This window comes from Tursiops truncatus, chromosome 16 (assembly GCF_011762595.2).
Source record: "Tursiops truncatus isolate mTurTru1 chromosome 16, mTurTru1.mat.Y, whole genome shotgun sequence".
Taxonomy (NCBI): domain Eukaryota; kingdom Metazoa; phylum Chordata; class Mammalia; order Artiodactyla; family Delphinidae; genus Tursiops; species Tursiops truncatus.
The window spans coordinates 16,173,584-16,195,924 of NC_047049.1; the positions used below are offsets into that span (position 1 = coordinate 16,173,584).

The window sequence follows — 22,341 nt, forward strand, 5'->3', positions numbered from 1 at the left end:
TTAGAACTAAAACAAAACAAAATAAATCCGTAGGATTTAAAAGGGCCCTAACTTTTTTTCTTTTTAAAGTCTCACGTTTAGACCAGGATCAGCTGATTCGACACAGCATTGGGAACGCGAAGCTGTTCCCGCCACGGCACGAAAGGTAAAGGAGTAGGCTTCTTAAAGTTGGGAGTGACTAGCCAATGGCCTTGGCTTATATGCAAACGCAGCATTTTGTTACCCTACAGTGCTGAAAGTGCGGGTGCGAATAGATTGTCAGCCAAGCAGGGGGAGGGGGCAGGATGGGAGCGGACGCAGCTGGAGCTACTCCCGAGGCGCGAGGGTGGCAGGTGGGCGACCGCGGGGATCCCTGAGGGCCCGGCCTCTGTCTTCAGAAGTGGAGAGCACTGGTGGCTTTTGTGGAGCGAGCTGTGCTGGCAGCTCCCTCGCTCCCTTCCCTGGAGGGGGTGAGGGCCCACTCCGCTGGCCTTGCAGCCTTTAATGCCCAAAGAGGCGGTCGAGCCGGTGGGAGGCATCAGGCAGGTGAAGCTTGGTTTTGAGGCTGCTGGAGAGAGAGCTGATCGCCTTCAGGCAGACTACCTCTGGAGTCTGGTGATAGGAGTGTGGGTGGCCTCAGTGCAAGCACAACTTCACGTACTTGAATTTTGTTTGTTCATTGTGCAGTGTTTGTTCGTTGCCGCTGGAGGAAGATACTGGATTGACCCAGGAAACTGAAGTTGTCGAATATCCACCAGTCACGGATAAAGGCGCGTTTTTTTTTTTTTTTTTTGCTAATCACACACATTTGATTATGGTGTGACTAGTGTTACTAGCAAACTGAAGTAGCCATTAAGTGTTTGGAACACCTGCTGAGCCAGTTGCCCAGGGGCTGTGGTTGGGTTTGTGAATTATTTGGACAATTGTCCAGTTGAAAGAGAGCTGACAGGAGCTTTATAACAATTTTACGAAGCTCCTTCTAAGATTGAACTGTTAAACCTATACTTCCCATTGGGGTTTAGTGTTCAAAGTATTACTGACACTACTTTTTATGAATCAAGTCCTGGAAAAAGCCAAGATACCTGAATCGAAATACACACAATGGAAAACTCAGATGTTAATTTTATTGTGCTATAAATGAAACAGTAGGTGTTCTCACGTATAAGGTTTGTAGTTTGCCAATATATTCATTATCAGAGCTTTAGATTCCCATCAAGTTGGTGGGTTTTCTGTTACTTTATTTTCCTGAGCAAAATAATTCCATTTAAAAATTTTGTAACAAGACATAGACCCTCAATTTACTTAAGATTAGTGCTTCTTTAATGATCAAAATCATTTTGCCATGTTAGAGGATGCTTTTCTGGAACAAGACATCTGGGAATACAAATCCAAAAGAAAACCCAAACAAGTACATCCAAATAATTGCTCTGAGAATATTCCAGAATCTGTTGAGAAAGCAACAGATGGACAATACCAGTCAAAACGAAACAGAAATAAAAAAAGAAATGTAAAAGGTAAAAAGAAGGTTAAGGCCCCCGAAACGTGCCTTGGAGAAACAGACAGTCAGACTTCTGTCGCTTCCAGTCAGAACTCTAGTTGTGGAGATGGTATTCAGCAGTGTCAAGACAGGGAGGCCACTCCAGGAAAGCACTGTAGGACTCACAAAAACAAACACGTGTCTCCGAAGATACGACCAGTTTATGATGGGTACTGTCCAAACTGCCAGATGCCTTTTTCCTCGTTGCTAGGTCAAACACCTCGATGGCATGTTTTTGAGTGTTTGGATTCCATACCAGTCTCCGAAACAGGTAAGATTCCAAAAAAGATAGTGGACTCTAAATAGTCAAAAAGACTTGCATTAGGCCAGACATATCAGTCCAGTGAAACAAGCCAGGTAAGCAGTAAACCAAAAATGAGGTGAGATACTCAAAGTATAAATGACTTAACCGTAGAAGGAAACAAGGTAATGCATTGGTACGCTTCTTGTGAAGGGTAAAAAGATAACAGTCAATTCAAGTTGCAAACTTGAAAACAGTATAAATGCATTTTACTATTTCATAAGAGTCCCTAAAAATCTGTGATTTTTCATAAATGTTAATTGAGCACATATTATGGTAGATATTTTCAGCTGCATAAGGTAGGTGGTATTGACATCTGATAGATGAGGGGTCTTAAAAGCTAAACAACTTGCCCATTTTGTTATCTTTTATGAAACAAACTTTTAGAGAATCATGAATGTAGTCCAGCCTTCTAAATACGGCTGTGTTGGGGTCATCATGCTAATGGACAGAAAGAAGAACTAGGAAGGAGTGTTTGGTTATTAAGATTCTAATAAATAAAATTGTGCCAAATGAGAACTGAAGTAATACTATGTTTCTGTTATCATTTAAACTATATAATAAATATCATGTTTAATATGTAGAAAATCCTACTTGTAGTATATGGAGAATGGATGGTTATTGATGATTTGATTATTTAAAAGATATATACCATACATAAATTTTTAAATCTCAAAGAATCAAAATTCATTAAAATAAAAATAATATTCAGTATGGCTTTCGTGTTAACTAAGATTCAGAAGACGTTTTATTATTAACTTCTAGTTCTCATTTTAAAGTACTGCATGAAGATGCAAAATAACTTAAAAAAAATTGGCACCAGCCTTATACAACCGAGAAAGCCTCATCAAATGCTAGTAATTTGTTTTTCAGTGGCTTGAAAGTCAGAAATGGCAGCTGGAATCCCGTGGTGAGCACTCAGGGTGAAATATCTTATAGATGAAGCTACCTCAAAGAGTTTTTCTCTTGGTTTTTTCACTGATTAAACTCCTTTGAATGGATAATCTCAGGTGGATTCTTCTTGAATTGAATTTTATTCTATAACATATACTTTTATGAGGTGGGTTTTTAAGCAATGAAGTCTCCAGTTTAATGTGACATCTTTTTGCGGGGGGAGTGGATCATTTTTTGACGGGCCTGAAAATGAACATACAAGGGGTGGGGTATGCCAAGATGCTTTACAGACTGTTTCTCAGTCATAAAGGTATGACAGGGAATAGTTTCCAGATTATTAAAGCCTTATTATTAACCAGTTTATCAAACTTAATTTCAAATCTTAGAACAGAACCTAAAATGTTTAGGGTATGAACAGCTCTAATTAAGATTGCTATTACTGTTTCATATACAGTGTGAATATTAAATAACAGAACCTAATTTGGTACTGCAACTGTCATACATATGTGTTGCCTGATAAGACAAAAATTGAGGTAGAACTTTAGTCTGTGAGAGACATACTAGCCTTCTCTACTCTTTATTGCTTGAGCAATAGGGACGGAGTGAAACTGATGGGATCAATTTGTAGCACCTGGTTCAGAAATACCTAGTTCAAGCATGACATGCATTTTGGAGGAGCTCATATTTGTGAAAGTTTTTAGTGGGGAGAAAAAGGTGTTAGTCTTAAATTTTGGGGGGGAAAAGAGTATTTGAAAAGAAATTTAAAAGAATATATTGATTTAAAAATAATAACTAGCACCTTGCAAAACCATACTGGATTACTGTTATTGTGTGCTGATTTTTTGTTTATATAATGATAGCTATTGTCCTAAGGCCTCAAAGTTGGACTGATGACTTTCCACTTACATGTTAATTTATAGCGCTAATACTGTCAAAGCTTAGTCTGTGCTTTGATCCGGTAATACTTTTTTCTTTATTAAAATTTTCAGAGTGTCCTGATGCTCTTCAGTGTTCCTCAACAATTCCTTCTCATTACAAGAGATACACTCATCACCTGCTAGCTCAAAGCAGGGCTGGTAATAGTCTTTTCAGCGATCCATCCCATGAGTCAGGTGGGAGTTTCAGTGAGGCTAATTCAGGCTTTCTTTGTAGCCGTAAGGAAAGATGGTCTCCATATCAGAAACAAACAGATAACTTAAAAAAAAATGTTTCAACTGATCCCTTGTTAGTGACACAATGTCTAAGAAAATCTCAGTCTCCAACTGAAACTGATAAAAAGGTTTCCTCTTCAACAAATAGCCAAACTTCCCAACAAGTCCCACAATTTACAGAACTTGTTAATAATGACAAACTGGTAGGATTTGGTTTGCCTCCTGCTGAAGAATTAGACAGTCAAAACAGCCCAGAGCACATAAATTTGACATTGCCACAAAATGACTTTAGCAACTGTGAAATCTCCTATTCTCCACTTCAAAGTGATGAAGAAACTTATGATACAGATGAAAAGCTGGATGATTCACAACAGGAACTATTTTTTACAGAAAGCTCTAAAGATGGCAGCTTAGAAGAAGATGAAAATAGCTCCACTTTGTCTAAAAAACTCCATGACCCTTTACTGAAGGACCAGGAGGAGAGCTGCCCCGAAGTGGATAGCTTCTTAACTCAGGATAAATACGATGAAGAATTGTATAAATGCAACACTCTAAATGATTCCTCTCAACTTACTTTCCAAAATAAGAGTATTATTTTACGTGATGATCCAGCATATACTGATGATTTTATATTGTTTCCACCTGCATTAGCAGAGAGGTTTACTTCTCCTAGTTACCAAGCTACTAAAGCAAAACCTGATGAGCCAGAATTTCACTCATCTCAATCAAATAAACAGGTAATTGAAGAATCAGCTGTTTACAATCAAATTTCTCTTCCCTTACTTAAGAGTAAAATGTCAAAACCTTTTGAAAGCCACGGAGGAGGGTGTCATTCTTTCCAACCAACCCAAAGTAAAACTAGAGAATTATCAAGTAAGAATTTCAATGCTAAGCACAATACGAACTCAGCATGTTTCTGCAGAAAGGCATTAGATGGTATGCTGGACAGTAAAGTTACAGCTTTAAATACAGAGATATTTTCTAGTACACCTACTGCTGCTAAGTCTTTGAAAATATTGCTATCTGGCCCTAAGTGTAATGCATCACAACCTTCTACTAAGGTAATGAAGCAAATGGATATAGGTGTGTATTTTGGACTACCACCCAAAAGAAAAGAAGAGAAATTGCTGGTGGAAAGTGCATTAGAAGGGATGAACTTAAATACAGTTGTAAGTCCTAATGAGAAGAGGTCCCGGCAGCGCAAGAGGAAAACAGAAAAATCTTTAAGTGATTTAGAATTAGAGGCAAATAATTTAAGTGAGAGTCAGCCCTCTGTGGAACTTTCTCGTAAGAGGTCACAGCATCAAAGAAAGAGACTTAAAAAGTCAGATTCATTGCAGGAAGGAGTACATCAGAAGAGTTCAGGTCACCGTAACAAGACAGAACCTGGAACAGTCAAGTTAAGTAAAGACAGAGTCTTCGTAAAATCAGCTCATGGCAGGCTGCAGAGAGGGAACACGAAAATCCCAGAGTCATCGAATGCAGGAGAATTAAGGAAAAGGACATGTCCATTCTATAAGAAAATACCTGGTAAGTTGAAATATCAAGGCTTCCTATATCTACGAAGATGCAACTTTTTTGTATTTCATGTTCATTGCCCATGTTATGTGTGTGTGAAACAATTTTTTTGTGTGTTTACTTTTTATACCTCATTGACCTGTAACAGACTTTTTTTCCTATTTAATCTTTTTTACTCCATTCAATTCAGCAAACTTTTATTAAACATATTTTATATATAAGGTACTATACTATTTAGATAGATATTACAGATCTGACAAAGATTCATATAGATCAGCTTAATACAGAAGGAGGAAAGGCTCTCTGTAAGTACCATAATAACAGCTTCTAAGCACTTAAGAAAAATGCAAGTACTAAATAGCTTCGAAGAAGGAAAATGTCACAGGTTATGCAGGTCATAATAAATGCTAAACATTTTTAAACCATATCATAACTTAGTTTCTCAGTCTTTTCATGTTCTTATAATTTCTCATGTCTTCATAGATGAGTTAGTAGAAAAATGTGTCGTAAAATGAATTTTATTATTGAAGAAAACAGGTACCTTTCTTCTGAAAAGAATATAAAACTGCCCAAATATACTTGGTTTCAGAAAAAAATTTTAATATGCTTTTTTGATATTCTAAATCTATTCAGTATAATTTGTTCAAAATATTTGTGTAAAGAAAAGCATTTATGTACATCATAGTACCAGTTCTGTTTTTAATAATTATTTTGATTAATTTTCTGTATTTTAAGTGAGCCCAGAATTAGTGGGCCACGTGTGGATAGGTCTCCCTAGAATTGTGGAGGTATGTTTATTTACCTGCATATCACAGTCAGCGCACTTGTTTTTTCTCATGAACAAATTTCAGAACAGCTCCATCTTTTTTATTTATTTTTTTCATTATTGCTCCTCTAGGGAGGCTGTTTAGGCTTTTTGTTTGTTTGTTTGTTTCCCTTCCTCCTTCCCACCTCCCACAATGAAATTCAAATACTACAGAGACCCTGTTTATCTGTTATTGTACTGTGGCCCTTTGGAGGGCCATTAGATTATTTTTGCCCCTTAGGAGCATACCAATATCACCCCCATTGAGAATTCATGTTTTAAAAGAAAGTTAGCATTCTCCTTTTGCTGTTTTGCAGAAGTAAAGGATTTTAGGTGCCCAGTAAGTATTGTGAAAACATTCAGCAAAACAAAAAAGTAACTCATTCGTAGCTAGTATTTTTAATTTTTTTGTACAGTTATTCATTAAAAAGCCTATACCGGGATATTTAATGGAAACTTATAAGACTCATTTTCATCTCTAGTATCACCTTTTGCTGCATTCATGTGGTGTAGATTTTTAAATTAAAATGTAAAGTTCAGTTGGAAATGAGATGTAAAGGTGTCAGAGGGTTTGCTATATAAGCAAATTGGGTTGCTTTTACTTAGTTAGCTATCGCTCAAGCAGCTGTGTTGATGTTTTCATTGTAGGAACTGGCTTTACAGTCGATGCCTTTCGGTATGGATCGGTTGAAGGTTGCACGGCCTATTTTCTCACACATTTTCATTCTGATCATTATGCTGGATTGTCTAAAAACTTCACGTTTCCTGTTTATTGTAGTGAGGTAAGTTTTAGTATCCTAAATCCTGAATTTGTAGAATGCAGCGAATTTCTAATCAGTCTGGTTAAAAAAAGGTAATTAAGATTGTAAGATCTATCATTCTTCTAGAAAATATATGAAAAAACAGACTCCACATTGAGATTCTAAAAGTAAATGAGTTATTGTCAATAGTTACAATAGATTTTTTAAATTATGCTTTATTATGTGGAAACAATAAATATTGATACCTCATGATGTACTGAAACATGTAAGTTTCATTCAGTAAATATTTACTGCATGCCTAAAAAGATACTCAAGGCAAAATACCTAACTTCAGGGAACCTTCAGGCTATACACTCACAGACAGTACCGCAATGGGATCTGTATTGTAATAGAAAAGTGAACAGAATGCCTAAAAGTAGGGAGAAGCGGGGCTTTACTGTGTCCTAGGCTAAAGTTAGAAAAAGTTTCACGGTGAAAGAGATACCTTGAAATAATTATGAAAAGGTGAGCATTTTAATGTGTATTACTAAGGGCTTTGGCTAGAATTTGATTTTATCCTCAAGCATTCTTGAATTATCTTCTTTTTATTAATGAAGCAGCCGAGGCTTGGAGAGGTTAAGTGGCCCCAAGTCACAGAGCTAGTAATGGCAGAGCCAGAATTTGAACGCAGGTCTGTCTCATTTCAGAGCAAGGCAGAGGGAAGAGCAGAGAGCCTTCCAGGTAGAGAAGAGTTTGTGTAAAGGCACAGACACCTAAGAAGTATGCCCATTCCAGGAACTTCAGATAATTCAGAATCACTAAAGACAAGATAGGGAATAACAGGAGATAAATCCACAGAAATGGGTAGGGGCCAGATCATGAAGGGTTTTGTATGATGTGATGGGGATAATGGACTTTTTACAGGTGAGGGAGCATCAGTGACAGTGTTTAAGCAGAGTTGTGACACAGTTATTTTAGAAAGTTCTTCCTGGCATTCTGGAGGGTTTACATGAGTATAAGTGGGAGAACCAGGAGATTATTAAGATATTTGGGTTCTAAACTAGATATGAAATAAAAGACGTATTTAATGTTTTAATGTATCAGCAATAAGCACATCCTGTTTTGCAGATAACTGGCAATCTGTTGAAGAGCAAACTTCACGTGCCAGAACAATATATCCATCCATTGCCGACAGACACTGAATGTATAGTGAATGGTGTCAAGGTTGTTTTGCTAGATGCCAATCAGTAAGTATTAAAGCTACCTTAGTAATACCCTATTTTTAAATATTCAAAAGGAAAACACATTGCATGGTTATTTAAGAACTTTTTATTGGAACTATTATGCTTGATATTTCATAAATGTCTTATTTAAGTAAGATAAGAAATAGTTAAGTAAAGTGTGTTTCTCCTTTTGAAAAAAAATGTACCCAATTACAGGATCAAAGATTAAACATAGAGAGATTCTCTCAGTGTTCTCTAACCCATTTTTTAATGCAGTTTAAATTACTATGCTTTACATGAGGCTCCATCTTATTTTTTTTTTAAATCTTTTAACATTGCTGCTGTTCTTAAAGAGATAACCTTTTGCCATTTTCTTTAATATCACTTACATAAATTAACAGCTGGTACAAATTAACAGCTGGTACTCCATTCAGATTCTAGAGGGTTTTTTTTTTCTTTTCCTTTAAGAAATCCTTTAGGTTTTTGATACTAAAGTCTTGGAAGATTTTTTTCTTGGAAATTGGTTTTCTTTTTTTCTCATTTTTTTAAATGTAAAGTACTGTCAGGATTCACATTGCCAAAATGTAACTGTCAGTCAGCTATGCATCTTTGTAATTTCCATAGAATGTTAGCCTTATGTCCCTTAGAGATCATAGATGCCTAGAGAATTAAAATTAAGACTAAACCTAGGTTTCCTAAATTCCAGGCTTGTTATTTTTTCAGGTTGCCTATAAGTTTTTGTCTGCTAACTTCGCTGCTGTTTATTTTTTTAATCACCAATTATGATAACTCAGGTTCTGATTTATTTTTTTTTTTTGGTCAACTTTATTGAGGTACAATTTACATAAATAAAATGGACCCATTTTAAATCTTTGCTGAATTTTGACAAAAGTAAACACCCATGTAATTCCCACCACAATAAAAATATGGAAAATATTCCCCACCACAAAAGTTTTCCTTGTGTTCCTTCCCAGTCAATCCCCAACCCCGACTCTGACCCAGGAAACCATTGATGTGTTTTCTATGACTGTGGATTAGATTTGTCTTTACTAGGGATTCATCGAAATGAAATCATATAGTATCTTCTGTTTTGTATCTGGCTTCTGTCACTCCTCATGTTTTTGAGATTCATTCATGCTGTTGTGTGTTCCTTTTACTTACTGAGTACTATCTATTGTATGGACACAATACAATTATTCTTTCCATTCACTTCTTGTTGGACAACTGATTTTTGTTTATTGATCTTGTATCCTGAGACCTTGCTAAGCTTGCTCATTAGTTGTTGTAGGTTTTTTGTAGATTCTTGAAAATTTTCTACATATGTCATCCACAAATAAAGATGCTTTCGTTTTACTTCTTTCTTTCCATTTAGAATGATATTTTTTCTCTTATTTATTGTACGGGATTATGCCTTCAATACGGTGTTGAATAGGAGTGATGTGAGCAGACATATTGCCGTGTTCTCGATCTTAAGGGGAACGCTTTCAGTCTTTCTCCGTTAAGTATGATGTTTGCAATAGGGTTTTCATAGATGCCTTTTATCAGGTTGAGGAAAATCCCTTCTATTCCTATTCTGCTGGGAGTTTGTAGTCGTGAATGGGTGTTGAACTTTGTCAAATGTTTCTCTGGCATCTATTGAGGTGATAATACAACTTTTGTCCTCTATAATGTTAATGGGGTAAATGACAAAGATGGACTTAAACCAGCCTTGCATTACTGAGATAAACCCCACTTGGTCTTCATGTATTACCCTTTTTCAAAATATATAGCTGGATTTGATATGCTAATATTTTGTTAAGGAATTTTGTGTCTGTTTTAAAAAGTATATTGGTCTATAGGGTTTTTTTTTAACTACACTTTTGTCTTATTTTGATGTCAGAGTAATACTGGTCTCATGAAATATTCCTTCCTCTATTTTCTAAAAGGTGTCATGTAGTAATTATTATTATTTCTTCCCTAAGAGTTTAGTGGAAAATCTCTAGTGAAGTCATCAGGGCCTGAATTTGGGAGTCAGGGAGATAAGGGGAAGTTTTTAATTACAATTGTAATTACTTCCTGTGTTTTCCTAGAATTTAAAATGAAAATTCTCTGTGTTTCGGCAGTAATTTCCAAACCCCATTGTGTCAGGGGTCCCCGAGACCACCTTGAGGCTCAATGGTTCACCAGATGGACTCACAGGACACAGAAAAGCTGTTTTATTTGTGGTTACAGCTTATCACAGTGAATGGATACAGATTAAATCAGCAAAGGGAAAAAGGCAAATGGAGGCAAATCCAGGAGAAACCAGGTGCAAGTTTCAAGGTGTCCTCTTCTAGTGGAGTGGCACAGATGTGCTTAATTCTCCCAGCAACAGTGTGTAACAACACATAGGAGGTGTGGCCAACCAGGGAAGCTCAGTTGAACCTTGGTATCCAGGGGTTTTATTGAGGGTCAATCATGTACACATGCAACACCCATGCTGATTGACCTGGGGTACTTAGACGCCAGTCCCCTAGAGCAAAGACAGATATTCACCATAGATCACACTGTTAACATAAACTGTCTTATCAGACTAGTAACACATGGCCCAATGTGTCAGGCGTACAAAACACTCTTAGCAGGCAGAATATTTCAAGGACTCTAAACTTATCTCCCAAGGGCGAGCCAATGACTATTCCCAAGGACAGGCCTTTCTTGGGGACCTGTGGAGTTTGCACAACACTGGCCTGCTGAATTAACCCTTTCCTGCACACCATTTTTTGTGTGTGTGTGACATAAACTTCCTTAAGTTAAAATGCTACATACCTTTGTAGTACAATGCTATGTCATTGTGGTCAGCTAATAAAGTATATTAATTTGTTGATATTGAAATGAACACTCTTTCTTTAGATGCTTTGCCTGTGTTAAGAATATTCCTTTGAAATGTTTGTGTTCAGCTGTCCAGGTGCTGTCATGATCCTTTTTTATCTTCCTAATGGTTATGTCATACTACACACTGGAGACTTCAGAGCAGATCCCACCATGGAACGTTCTCTTCTTGCAGGCCAGAAAGTCCACACGCTTTACTTAGATACAACGTAAGAGAAACTTTGTTTGTGTACTTCTTTTTTCCACCAACAGCATTTGCCCTGCATGTTATGAATAATTTGAACTTTTGCTTAGGTAATCAAAATGATGGCTTACTGTCAATTATCATTTTAAGTATTAGGTGGATGCTGTTTGAAAAAATATATACTTAAGAACAAATTTTGGATTGCATGGCTTAACTGACTCCAGCTCAATTTTTTATGTAATATCCTTTTGAAAATATGGTTTATGTAAAAACCTTGCTACTGAAACAAGGATGAAAAATTTGGGAGCAAACTTTAGGAAAACGCCCTTTAAAGTTATCCTTTCAAAGTGTCTGTGTAACTATTAAGCATGATTGTGATGAAAAAAACAGAGAATGAGATTCTGTCTGAATATTCAAACTTACTTTGTTCCTTTCTCCAAAAGGTAATCTATAAGTGGCAACCTTGAATTCCTAAGTGCTACATAATGGTATAAGCTATTATCTTCTTTTATATATTGAGATACCTCATCAATTGGTCAGAAATTATGTTAACCATTTCAACCTGTTTCAAGAAGAAGTGAGTTTGGATGGCATATCTTAGTAAGAGATGGTCTTTCCACAACCAGTTTTCTAATACTATAGTTAATTCTTCCATTCACCTAAATACTAGGTGAACTAAGAAAATAATTTTTTTTAAACTTTGTTACTTAATTCTACATACAATTCTGGATTTCTTTGTGAGTATTTATAGGAGAAAGGACTAAGTCTTTTCTTAATAATAAGAATTATGGCTGAACAGCAAAAACAATTTTGAAAATTGGAAAAATATTTCTTTAATGTGTGTACTTTATGAGATTTTTCGTGAAAAAGTGCTTAATTTTCATCTCAAATATCTATAACTAATAGTGTTAATTTTTCATTGGGTGTTACTGTATTGAAGTAGACCCAACTGGATCTGCTGTAGTCCCATGATACTATATATATTTCTATATCTCCTAAAAGAAAATAACAACCAGATGAATATTAACTGTTTGATTTAATGCTACTTCACCAAATTCATGTTCAGTTTCATTATCTTAAAATATATATATATTTTTTGGGCTTCCCTGGTGGCGCAGTGGTTGAGAGTCCGCCTGCGATGCAGGGGACACAGGTTCGTGCCCCGGTCCGGGAAGATCCCACATGCTGCGGAGCGGCTGGGCCCGTGAGCCGTGGCCGCTCAGCCTGTGCGTCCGGAGCCTGTGCTCCGCAGCAGAAGAGGCCACAGCAGTGAGAGGCCCGCGTACCGCAAAAAAAAAAAAAAAAAAAAAAATATATATATATATATATGTATATATATATAACTTTTTTAACTAAATCAGAATTCTTTAGTCCAAAAAGATAATCCCTATAAATCATATTTCCTTTGATAGGGATTGGGGTTAAAAAAAAAGATATTAAGGCTTATAATTCATAGCTAAAATAGCTACTTAGAAATATTCTTGAAGGAAAAAAAATGCAGTTTCTTTATTTGAGGGTTATAAAAGAAATAGAATTAAAAAGGTATATTGAAATGTATAGTTATAGTTCCATCATAAATAATCAATAGCTGGTAACAAATATTTTAACCACAGGCACTGGTGAGATAACTGCGGTGGTGTTAATGTACTATACTGCTGTTGTATGTAATTTTGCTAAAGCTTGTTTTCTAAAATAGCATCCAACTTAATGCTATGACTTTCTTGTTGTTCTTTTAATAAGTACCATATTTCCATATTACAGATATTGCAGCCCAGAATACTGTTTTCCGTCTCAGCAAGAGGTTATCCAGTTTGCCATCAACACTGCCTTTGAGACTGTAACTCTAAACCCATGTGCTCTTGTTGTCTGTGGCACTTATTCTATTGGAAAAGAGAAAGTCTTCCTAGGTGGGTGGTAGCTGTAGCTAATTTACTGTATTCTAAAGATCAGATTCTTTTTGCATAAAGCCCTTTCAGGCTCTGTTCTTTCAGTTGATATTTATTTCCTGAAACAGTTCAATATTACCTTTGAGGTTGAAAGAAAAATTTGGTAGAGTTTGATTCATTTAAATTTTGAAAGCCTTAACTTAATGGAAACATTTGATAAGTATGTTTACGGTAGCCTTTATATCTGCAAAATGTTTATAGAGCAAAAGTCCATGCTACATTAGTATTTTAGTGAACTTTGAAAGATGACTAGTGCATAGGTCTTTCACTGCATTCTTTGATGATAACCATCAATTAATTATTTTAGAGACCAGTTTTAGTTTTTGTTCCTAAATGATTTTTGGATATGTAACTGTAGTTTGTCTATATAGTATTGTACTATTTTGCAAAGTACTTCCATTTCTTCTTAACTGTGGTCCCATAATGTCAAACATTAAGACGTGAAATGATAAAGCTAAGGTTTTAACTCCTCCAAATTTTGTTTTTTCCCTCCCTCTAACTCTTTCCATACATCTTATGCAATTTTTAAATACTAGGTCTTTAAAAATAAATTCTTGGCTTTCTCACAATTTATTCCACATAGTTAACTGACAAACCTGTTCAACCTTTTTGAGATATTATGGCAAAAGTGTGAATGTTTTGAATTTCTTTTAATTTGGTAAATTCTTATTTTAAAGTTAAGTTGTAATTTTATTTTTTTCATAAGCTGTAATTTTACTATTTTTAAACTTTTCCTTTAGCCATTGCTGATGTTTTAGGTTCAAAAGTGGGCATGTCCAAAGAAAAATATAGCACATTACAGTGCTTCAATATACCAGAAATTAATTCCCTCATCACTACAGACATGTGCAATTCGCTGGTTCACCTTCTCCCAATGATGCAAATTAATTTTAAGGTAAGCATTCAAGAGACATGTCTTTTTAGGATGAACTAGAAAAGGCAATCTGATGATTGTAAACTAGAATCCCATTTTACTTGCATTTAACGTAGAGGAATTCAGTTACAGTGGAGTCAAAGTAAACTTTGCCCTAGAAAATTTTTTAAGTGGAATTTTAAATGTTTTAAGTTTGTGTGTGTGTGCAGCTGTATAGAGTAATTCATATGCCCACCAGGCGTTTAAGAACTAGAGAACTGTCCTAAAGGAAGAAACAAAAATAGAAAAGTGTGCAGCTCTCTGGTCATTCAAACATTCTGAGATTGTTCTCCATTCTTCCTGGATGAGTAGGGAAATGAGTGGAGAGTTCTAGGGAGTTCTTACTTTTCTTCAGGTCTATTCTGTATAATATTAAGCCACTATAACATTGATATACGTTGAAAATATACTGGTGAGGATTAAATGAAACAGTAGAAGTGAAAGAGAAAGTTCTAGTGCTAGTTCTGAGATATAAATTAAGATACATATGACATGACCTCCCTGTGATTTATGGGGGCTCATTTGTCAGATTTATTCAGATACTAAGATTCATTCCATTTACTAATGTTTTGACACCTTGCAATGGAATACATCAAACCTATGTATTAAAAGTAATTCAGGGCTTCCCTGGTGGCGCAGTGGTTGAGAATCTGCCTGCTAATGCAGGGGACACGGGTTTGAGCCCCGGTCTGGGAGCATCCCACATGCCGCGGAGCAACTAGGCCCGTGAGCCACAACTACTGAGCCTGCGCATCTGGAGCCTGTGCTCCGCAACAAGAGAAGCCGCGATAGTGAGAGGCCCGCGCACCGCAATCAAGAGTGGCCCCCACTCACCGCAACTAGAGAAAGCCCTCACCCAGAAACGAAGACCCAACACAGCAAAAATAAATTAATTAATTAATAAACTCCTACCCCCAACATCTTAAAAAAAAAAAGTAATTCAGAACATAATGTACACCAAAAAATGTTTTTAATTTTGCTATAATGTTTATGAAATAACTTTTATGGAGCTTTTTGAAATAGCTTAGGTGTTGATTACTGTATCTGTCTTATAAATAATAACACTTACATTGTGTAAAGAAAATTAGGATTTTAGTTCTGTCCCTTGGGTAAGGAAATTCTCACTGATGTAACTACTCTTTTCATGAGATTATGGTAAAAATTTTATGGCCTATTTTCATGAGTATATAATTCATAAAAATGTCTAGGATAATCAAGTCATAGTGTTGTCCATTGGTGTTTAAGCCAGCTTTGCAAACATATGTTAAATTTGAGAGGCATCCAGTTTAATGGAGGCTAATGAGGATGTTGGTTAATTATAAAATGAACACTGATATCCTGCGGAGGGTATAGCATATTTTTATAATTTTTATAAAGATTACTTCATGCAATACAGCCTTATTTCCTGCTAACTTAGCTTCATTTGGACAAATTATCCATTTAGGGGGACAAAAGGGGTGGGGAAGTAAGAATATTATGGAAATGAAGGGACTAGACCTTTCCAAGAATAGTGTTTAAAAGTGCCGTATGCTGTGGAGAGGTCATATGAGGAAAAAATGACCTGCACAAGAACTGTTTCAGTGAAGTGATGTTGGAGAAAGCCAGTGACAGCAGAGGGCTAAGGAATGAATGAGAAGGTGTACAGATGGCCAAGGAGCACATAAAAAGAGGATCAACACTGTTAGCCATCAGGGAACTGCAGATCAAAACCACAGTGAGACACCACTGTACACTCACAAGGATAGCTGTACTAAGAAAGACAGTGCCAGTTGTTGGTGAGGATATGGAGAAACTGGAACCCTCATGCGTTGCTAATGAGATTTTTAAGTGGTGCAGCTGCTTTAGAAAGCAGTTTGTTAATTTCTTTCAAAGTTAAACATGGAGTGACTATATGACCAGCGATTCCAGTCCTAGGTATATGCCTAGGAGAATTGAACATGTGTCCACTTCTACACAGATGTTCACAGCAGCATTATTCATAATAGCAAAAAACTGGAAACAACTCAGATGTCCATCAAATGATGGATGGATAAACAAAATGTTATATATACTTAAAATAGAAATATTCTTCAGCTGTAAAAAGGAACGAATTACTGCTACATGCTACTATATGAATGAGCATTGAGAACATGCCAAGTGAAAGAAGCCAGACACAAAAGGCCACATATTGTGTGATTCCATTTATATGAAACATCCAGAATAGGTAAATCTGAAGAAGTAAGTAGATTAGTGGTTTCCAGGGCTTGAGGGAGAGGGAATGGGGAGTGACTGCTAATGAGTACAGTGTTTTATGGAGGGGTGATGAAATGTTCTAGAATTAGAAGTGGTGATGGTCATACAACTTTGTGGCTATACCAACAACCACTGAACTGTATGCTTAAAAAACACCCCCAAACCTGGCAGTGACCTGCTTTGAAGACAAAAAACAAAAAAAGGAATATCTGAAATCGTTGCCTGTATTATTTCCATTGTTTGTCATAGGTTGTTGGTATTGTTCAGTAGCCCTTCCCCTTCCTCCATGAAAGTGGCCAGATATCGATGACATTTTTTACAATTTCATATCTTCAGAACACAGACGGAGCAGAAGCTGACAGTTACCATAGACTATATTTTAGTTAGTACTTAAAGCCAGTTTTTTTTAACCAGCCAAAAATAGTTTTATTGTATCAGAGCTAATGACTTTTTTGTGAAAATGTAAACCTGATACAATTGTCAGGGTTTCTAAGGCAGGCTTGAAAGACTTAGAAACCCTATAAATAAAACCATTCGTGCTGCCTAGTTCAACATCCCAAGTTCATATACGTAAGTATATAGTTTACTATCACCTCTGATTTAAACCTGATTCATGGGATGTGGCAAAACATTATAACAGTAATGTTATAAATGATTATTTGCATACTGAAAAAATAACTTTAGGGGCATCTACTGAATGCATTTTAATCACAAACTGGTTACCACTAAACAGAGAGACAAGTCATAGATCAGGGACTTTATGTTGACTAAATGATAATAAAATTCCTCATGATAGTAGTTCTGCAGTTGTGGTTAATGAAAGACTAGTGGCTGTCAGCAGTCTTCTCTGTGTGTTTGGCTTATATGATAATATCCTATGTTTTTGTTTGTGGTACAGATTAATGATGTTTTCATGGTAACTCTAACTTGTCTCATGAGAAGCATGAAATTACTTCTGAGTGGGTTCTCCCGAGTGTTTGAACAGAGGCAAATAAGAATGGATAAGTTTGATGACCTGCATTGATAGCTGGACTCTCAGTTTATGATATTATGTGTTTAATTGCGCTAAACCTGTTTCCTATTATTTCCTTTTCTTTGTGAGGACAGGAAGAGAGAGGGATTAGTAATTAAGCAAATAGTATTACGATAGATCTTAGACTAAGTAAGACAAAAATCTGAAAATTTGCAGGGCCAGGGATATGGTAATGAAAACTTAGTTATATAGCTATATAACTTAAACTTTTTTGGGGGGGGTAGTAGTTGGTAAGAAATATGACTGTTTAATGGTAGGTATACAAATTAATAAAAGATCATTATTTGATGCAAAAGAGAAATCAAAGGGTTATTATTAATTTGTCAAGTGAAATCTTAATGTCTGATAAACACAGTAAACTGTTCAACCTTTAAATAGTAATCAAAAAGAAAAATTTTTAAAAAATGATGTGTTTGTCTTCTACCAAATTGGTGGACTTTTAAAAAAGGTAATATTCCTGTGCTGAGATTTAGAGAAATTGGCACTCTTCATCCACTTGGATAATAATGGAAAAGAGGGTAAATCCTCAACTATCTCCATTTCTAGGAATTTATACTAAAAAATGAGTCCTTTCTGAAGAGATCAATCTGTAAGTTCCTAGGTGCTGATGGTATAATAGATGATGAGAGTCTTAAAAAGTTAGGAAAGAGTAGATGGTTTCCATTAAAAAAAAAAAAAAAAGACTCAGAAGGTGGTGTTTATTGATGTCTTCCCCTTAGGCTGTAAACTTCCAAAAGGTGAAGGCTGTGTCTCACCACTCTGACATCAGCACCTGGTGTTAATACTGGAACAGATATTTATTGAACAAATGAATAGATGGATGAGTGAATTTGTCTTTATCATTTCTTCAGAACTTCCTACCAGCATCTTTTAAAAATTCAGTAGAGTATGTATGGTTAAAGAAGAAAAAGAAGACTTCTAGAAATCCAAGATGATACTATATACACTTTAGGTTTTTTATTGTTTTAAATAAAATTAAAATTCTATTATAAATTTACACTAAGCCTTTGACACTCTGGGTTGAATCTTTAGCCCAAAAAGTATTAGAGTTTGTTTTGTATCCCTCTTGTCATTGTTATATTTATCTGGATTTCTCTTATCTTTCAAAGGTTGAACCTTTGTCATTGATTTTCTGAGAATCTTACCTAATGTCCTCACTAATGATGACCTCACTAATGATGACCTCAAGATTTATTAGCATATTACTTCTGATCATAGCACTGTGAAAAGTTTTGAAATTATTCTAGTTCATGCATAAAGGGTGAAAAGGAGTAAACACTTGAAAAGGGAACACTAGATACTATGCATCTTAAAATGTATGTCTGAGTTGAGTATAATGCCATTATAAAGTTATTTCCATATTTTATCCATCTGTCAGACCTCTACTGGTGTATATGTATGAGGATATGTTTGGATTGATGTTTACCAGTGTTAATATCAGTATGTCTCATAAGGATAGTATTAGATGCTAGTATCTCTAATATCCTAATAATTGTAGGATTTGGAGAGGTGTTTGTTTTGTTTGTTTTTGGTAGCTATCTGAATTGTAATTTTAAAACACATGATTACTTATCTTTAAAGTTGCCTCATCTTATTTTTCTCAGACTGTACTTAAATTTGTTTAACTTAGGTAAGTAAAGGGGAAAAGATTTTTTTTTCTGTGATTTTATTTTTGGGGGGAGCACAGCACTAGGTTTTCCAAGTTAATGTTCACCAAGTGAAAACTCCGTGACTGTGCCAATGTAACATTTTAATCATTCTGTTTTATTCCATATAACCCATCTTCACTGACCATTAAATAAATATCCTTTTTTTATTTAACAGGGTTTACAGAATCATTTGAAGAAGTGTGGTGGGAAATATGATCAGATTTTGGCTTTTCGACCTACAGGATGGACGCATTCTAACAAGTTAACTAGTATGGCGGGTATTATTCCCCAGACCAAAGGAAACATTTCAATATATGGTATAATTATTCAATTTTTTTACTCTTAATGTTTGTAATTACCTTACATTTTTTTTAAAAGCAGTAAAACTAAGATCCAGGGAAAAAGAGGCACCAAAGAATCTTTAATAATTTAACAGGTTCAAATCATTCCTCATGCTCCACACCTGTATCTTTAGTATGTTGTAAATGCATATAAGGGAGTATGACTGTAGTAAATAGACATTGACTAATACAGATCAGTCTGTATGTGTGATCAGTGACATGTAGGAGAGATTGTAGAACTACTTGAAAGGAGGGGTGGGTAGTGCCATTGTGTTCTGGAAGTTTAAATGACGCTGCGACATCAAGAACAGGAAGACAGTGGATTAGATGTGATGACAGCAAGAGATACAGACTTGACTTTAATTTTTTCATCTTTGGAGGATGTTTACCATTGTCCTCAGAGATTGGCTTATTACAATAATGGCTGATGGAAACATTTTTGGATCCCAGTTTTCTCAAAACAGGACCCTTTCTCCCTCTTTCTCTGAGGTATTTGATCTTCAGTAAAGAAGATGAAGAGATTTTTAGTACTTAATTTTTTTTTTCCTTTTTATGCGTACAAAGCTTGGGGATGGAATCTGCTTACTTGCCGTGGAAATCAGGAGTCTTCTGCTTGTCACTCTTTAAATTTTACTCATATTTCTTCCAGAATTTTCCTGAAATCAATAGCTGGGCAAAGTGCTTAAAGGGAAGAATTGTTTAAAAAGAAAAGCCTACTTATAAATAAGAATCTATAGAAATGCCTATTATTAAGTGTCTACATAGCAAAGTAATAGAATTTTTTAATGTTCAAAAGTTTTTGTATCATTTTAATGTTTATTTATTGTAAAAGATACTAGCAAATTTTGTTATCAGAAAAAAAGCACCAATGAATTTTTGGCAAAAATACTCTGGATTGCTTTCCTTTTCTCTTTTATTTTATTTTGGGCTTGTGCAGTTTTCTTTATTAGTTTGATTTTTAGTAGGCAGTGTCTTTCGTGTTGCAGGGATTCCTTATAGTGAACACAGCAGCTACCTAGAGATGAAACGTTTTGTTCAATGGCTGAAGCCGCAGAAAATCATACCTACCGTGAATGTTGGCACCTTGAGATCCAGGCGCACAATGGAGAAATATTTTGAAGAGTGGAAGCTGGAAGCTGGATATTGATGTTACCTCAGAGGACTCAGAAGTAGTTAAGTAACTTAGGCCTAGCTTGTTAGTAGTTAAATCTTCAGTGATATGATATTTCACTTTATGTGAAAAACCTCATGAAGGTCACTCATACAGCTTATTTTCTCATTTACGTTTGAATAACATGTTCACAGTGCAGGACCTCTCAGCATCATCAATGATAATTGAGACTGGTCTGCCTAGTACCCTTGTTTCTTGCCCCTCCCTGTGGGGCTGTTGTATTCCGCATCCAACAGTAGGAGCGTAAACATAGGCAGGTTTGGGGACCAAAGGATTCATGATTATAAACTAGATTGAAAGCATTATATGTAAGTAATTACGTATCTTTAAAATTATTTAATATGGGGCATATTTTTATGAGATAAAGCTTTTCTATGATATGTATACTTAAATAAAAAATTGATCTTAAATTTGCCATAGTGTCGTTTGGTTTTTAGGATTTATAACTGACATTTATGCAATCTTATAAAATTTCAGTGACAGTAAGTCAAAATTTGACTCTGAAAAAGATGACTCAAAGAGACTAGACAACTACCCAGTAAATGATGGAGAAAAGTTTGAGTGAATAATGTTTATCTGAATTGTTTACTCAAGACATTAGATAAGTAAAAGTTTAGATTGCAATTCTTTGTTTGTTTGTTTGTTTTTGTTTTTGCGGTACGCGGGCCTCTCACTGTTGTGGCCTCTCCCGTTGTGGAGCCTGTGCTCCGGACGCGCAGGCTCAGCGGCCATGGCTCATGGGCCCAGCCGCTCTGCGGCATGTGGGATCTTCCCGGACCGGGGCACGAACCCGCGTCCCCTGCATCGGCAGGCGGACTCTTAACCACTGCGCCACCAGGGAAGCCCGCAATTTTTTTTTTTTAAAGTGAGATTATATAATTTATTTATGAGTCTTGATCTCTCCAACAGAGATTAACTGATCCAAAATGAAAATTTGGGGCAATACATGTTAAAAATGTTTTTATAGGGTTTAAATAAGAAAATGGCTAGCATAATGAAAGTATGCATGTGTATATATGTGTCTTCTTCCATTGCCTCTAATGAAATTAATTTACGGATTCCTTAATGTTTTAATGGAAAATTATTTTCTGTGATGATTTCGGTCACCAGAAGAATAGTACTCTCCACGAACTTTATTTTCATAAACTTGGATTTTACTTTGTTATGGTGGTGTTAGTAGGGAATCATGTTTAGGGAAGGAAAAGCATTTGGGGCCCAGTAGTAATAAATCCAGTGTAACTATGTTCTGAGTTGATTTCAATTACATAGTTAAAATATTTTGACTTCTTTGGGCTTGGTGTTTTAAACATTTTATAAATCATTAATTAAGAGTTATAACTAGAAAAATTGCATGTAGTCTACAAATATAGGTATTTTTAACATAGAGGAGATGGCCAAGTCATTAAGGTCTTTTTTTTTTTTTTTTGAGTAATAGTTTTTTCCTAGAATTGTCATTTTTCATTGGTAAAAAGATTTTTCATGATTTTGAACGTTTTGCTTTGGAAATCCAGGCATGTTATTTAAAAGCAGCCTCAGCCATCTGATTTTCGAACACAAAAACATCTTTCTACACAATTAGCACCATTTTGGCAGCTTGGAATGATTTGTTTTGCTGTTATTATTGCAGAATATGCAAAACCTCATTTAGGGACCATCCCAAATATGGGATTTATTTTACAAATAAGTCGCAACAACCGAACTTTTCAAGGCTCTGTTGAGAACTGTATGTGAAATTCTTAGTTCCAATAACCTAACACTTTGGTAGGTAAAAATGTTCAATTTTAAAGCAAAACAAAAGAAGAAAAAAATCTACCATCAACCCAAAATAAATGGATGGCAGCTCTTGAACATCCTTACCATGTGTAGAGAAGGAGAAA

The 22,341-nt window shown here is 35.6% G+C and overlaps 1 protein-coding gene across 2 annotated transcripts; it reads left to right on the forward strand.

Moving 5' to 3' along the window:
* Positions 1-34: 34 nt before the first annotated feature.
* On the forward strand, positions 35-20,879 carry DCLRE1A (DNA cross-link repair 1A). Of its 2 annotated transcripts, none has more exons than XM_019940036.3 (10): positions 35-145; positions 667-1,787; positions 3,701-5,392; positions 6,834-6,967; positions 8,054-8,172; positions 11,064-11,204; positions 12,941-13,086; positions 13,866-14,020; positions 19,128-19,269; positions 20,280-20,879. In XM_019940036.3, exons 2-10 carry the CDS (start codon positions 1,322-1,324, stop codon positions 20,438-20,440), a joined length of 3,156 nt encoding a protein of 1,051 aa, XP_019795595.2. In that variant the 5' UTR covers positions 35-145; positions 667-1,321; the 3' UTR covers positions 20,441-20,879. The 2 variants fall into 2 exon arrangements, with proteins under 2 accessions (XP_019795595.2, XP_004316647.3); XM_004316599.4 differs by lacking the exon at positions 35-145 and adding an exon at positions 263-332.
* Positions 20,880-22,341: the final 1,462 nt, after the last annotated feature.

What these genes read in the sequence shown, in the direction of transcription:
- DCLRE1A (XM_019940036.3), top strand. Translation starts at nt 1,322, where the DNA reads ATGTTAGAGGATGCTTTTCTGGAACAAGACATCTGGGAATACAAATCC. An exon ending in AAAAGAGAAAGTCTTCCTAG is followed by an intron (nt 13,087 to 13,865) that starts GTGGGTGGTAGC and finishes CTTTTCCTTTAG; the next exon opens with CCATTGCTGATGTTTTAGGT. An exon ending in AGGAAACATTTCAATATATG is followed by an intron (nt 19,270 to 20,279) that starts GTATAATTATTC and finishes TTCGTGTTGCAG; the next exon opens with GGATTCCTTATAGTGAACAC.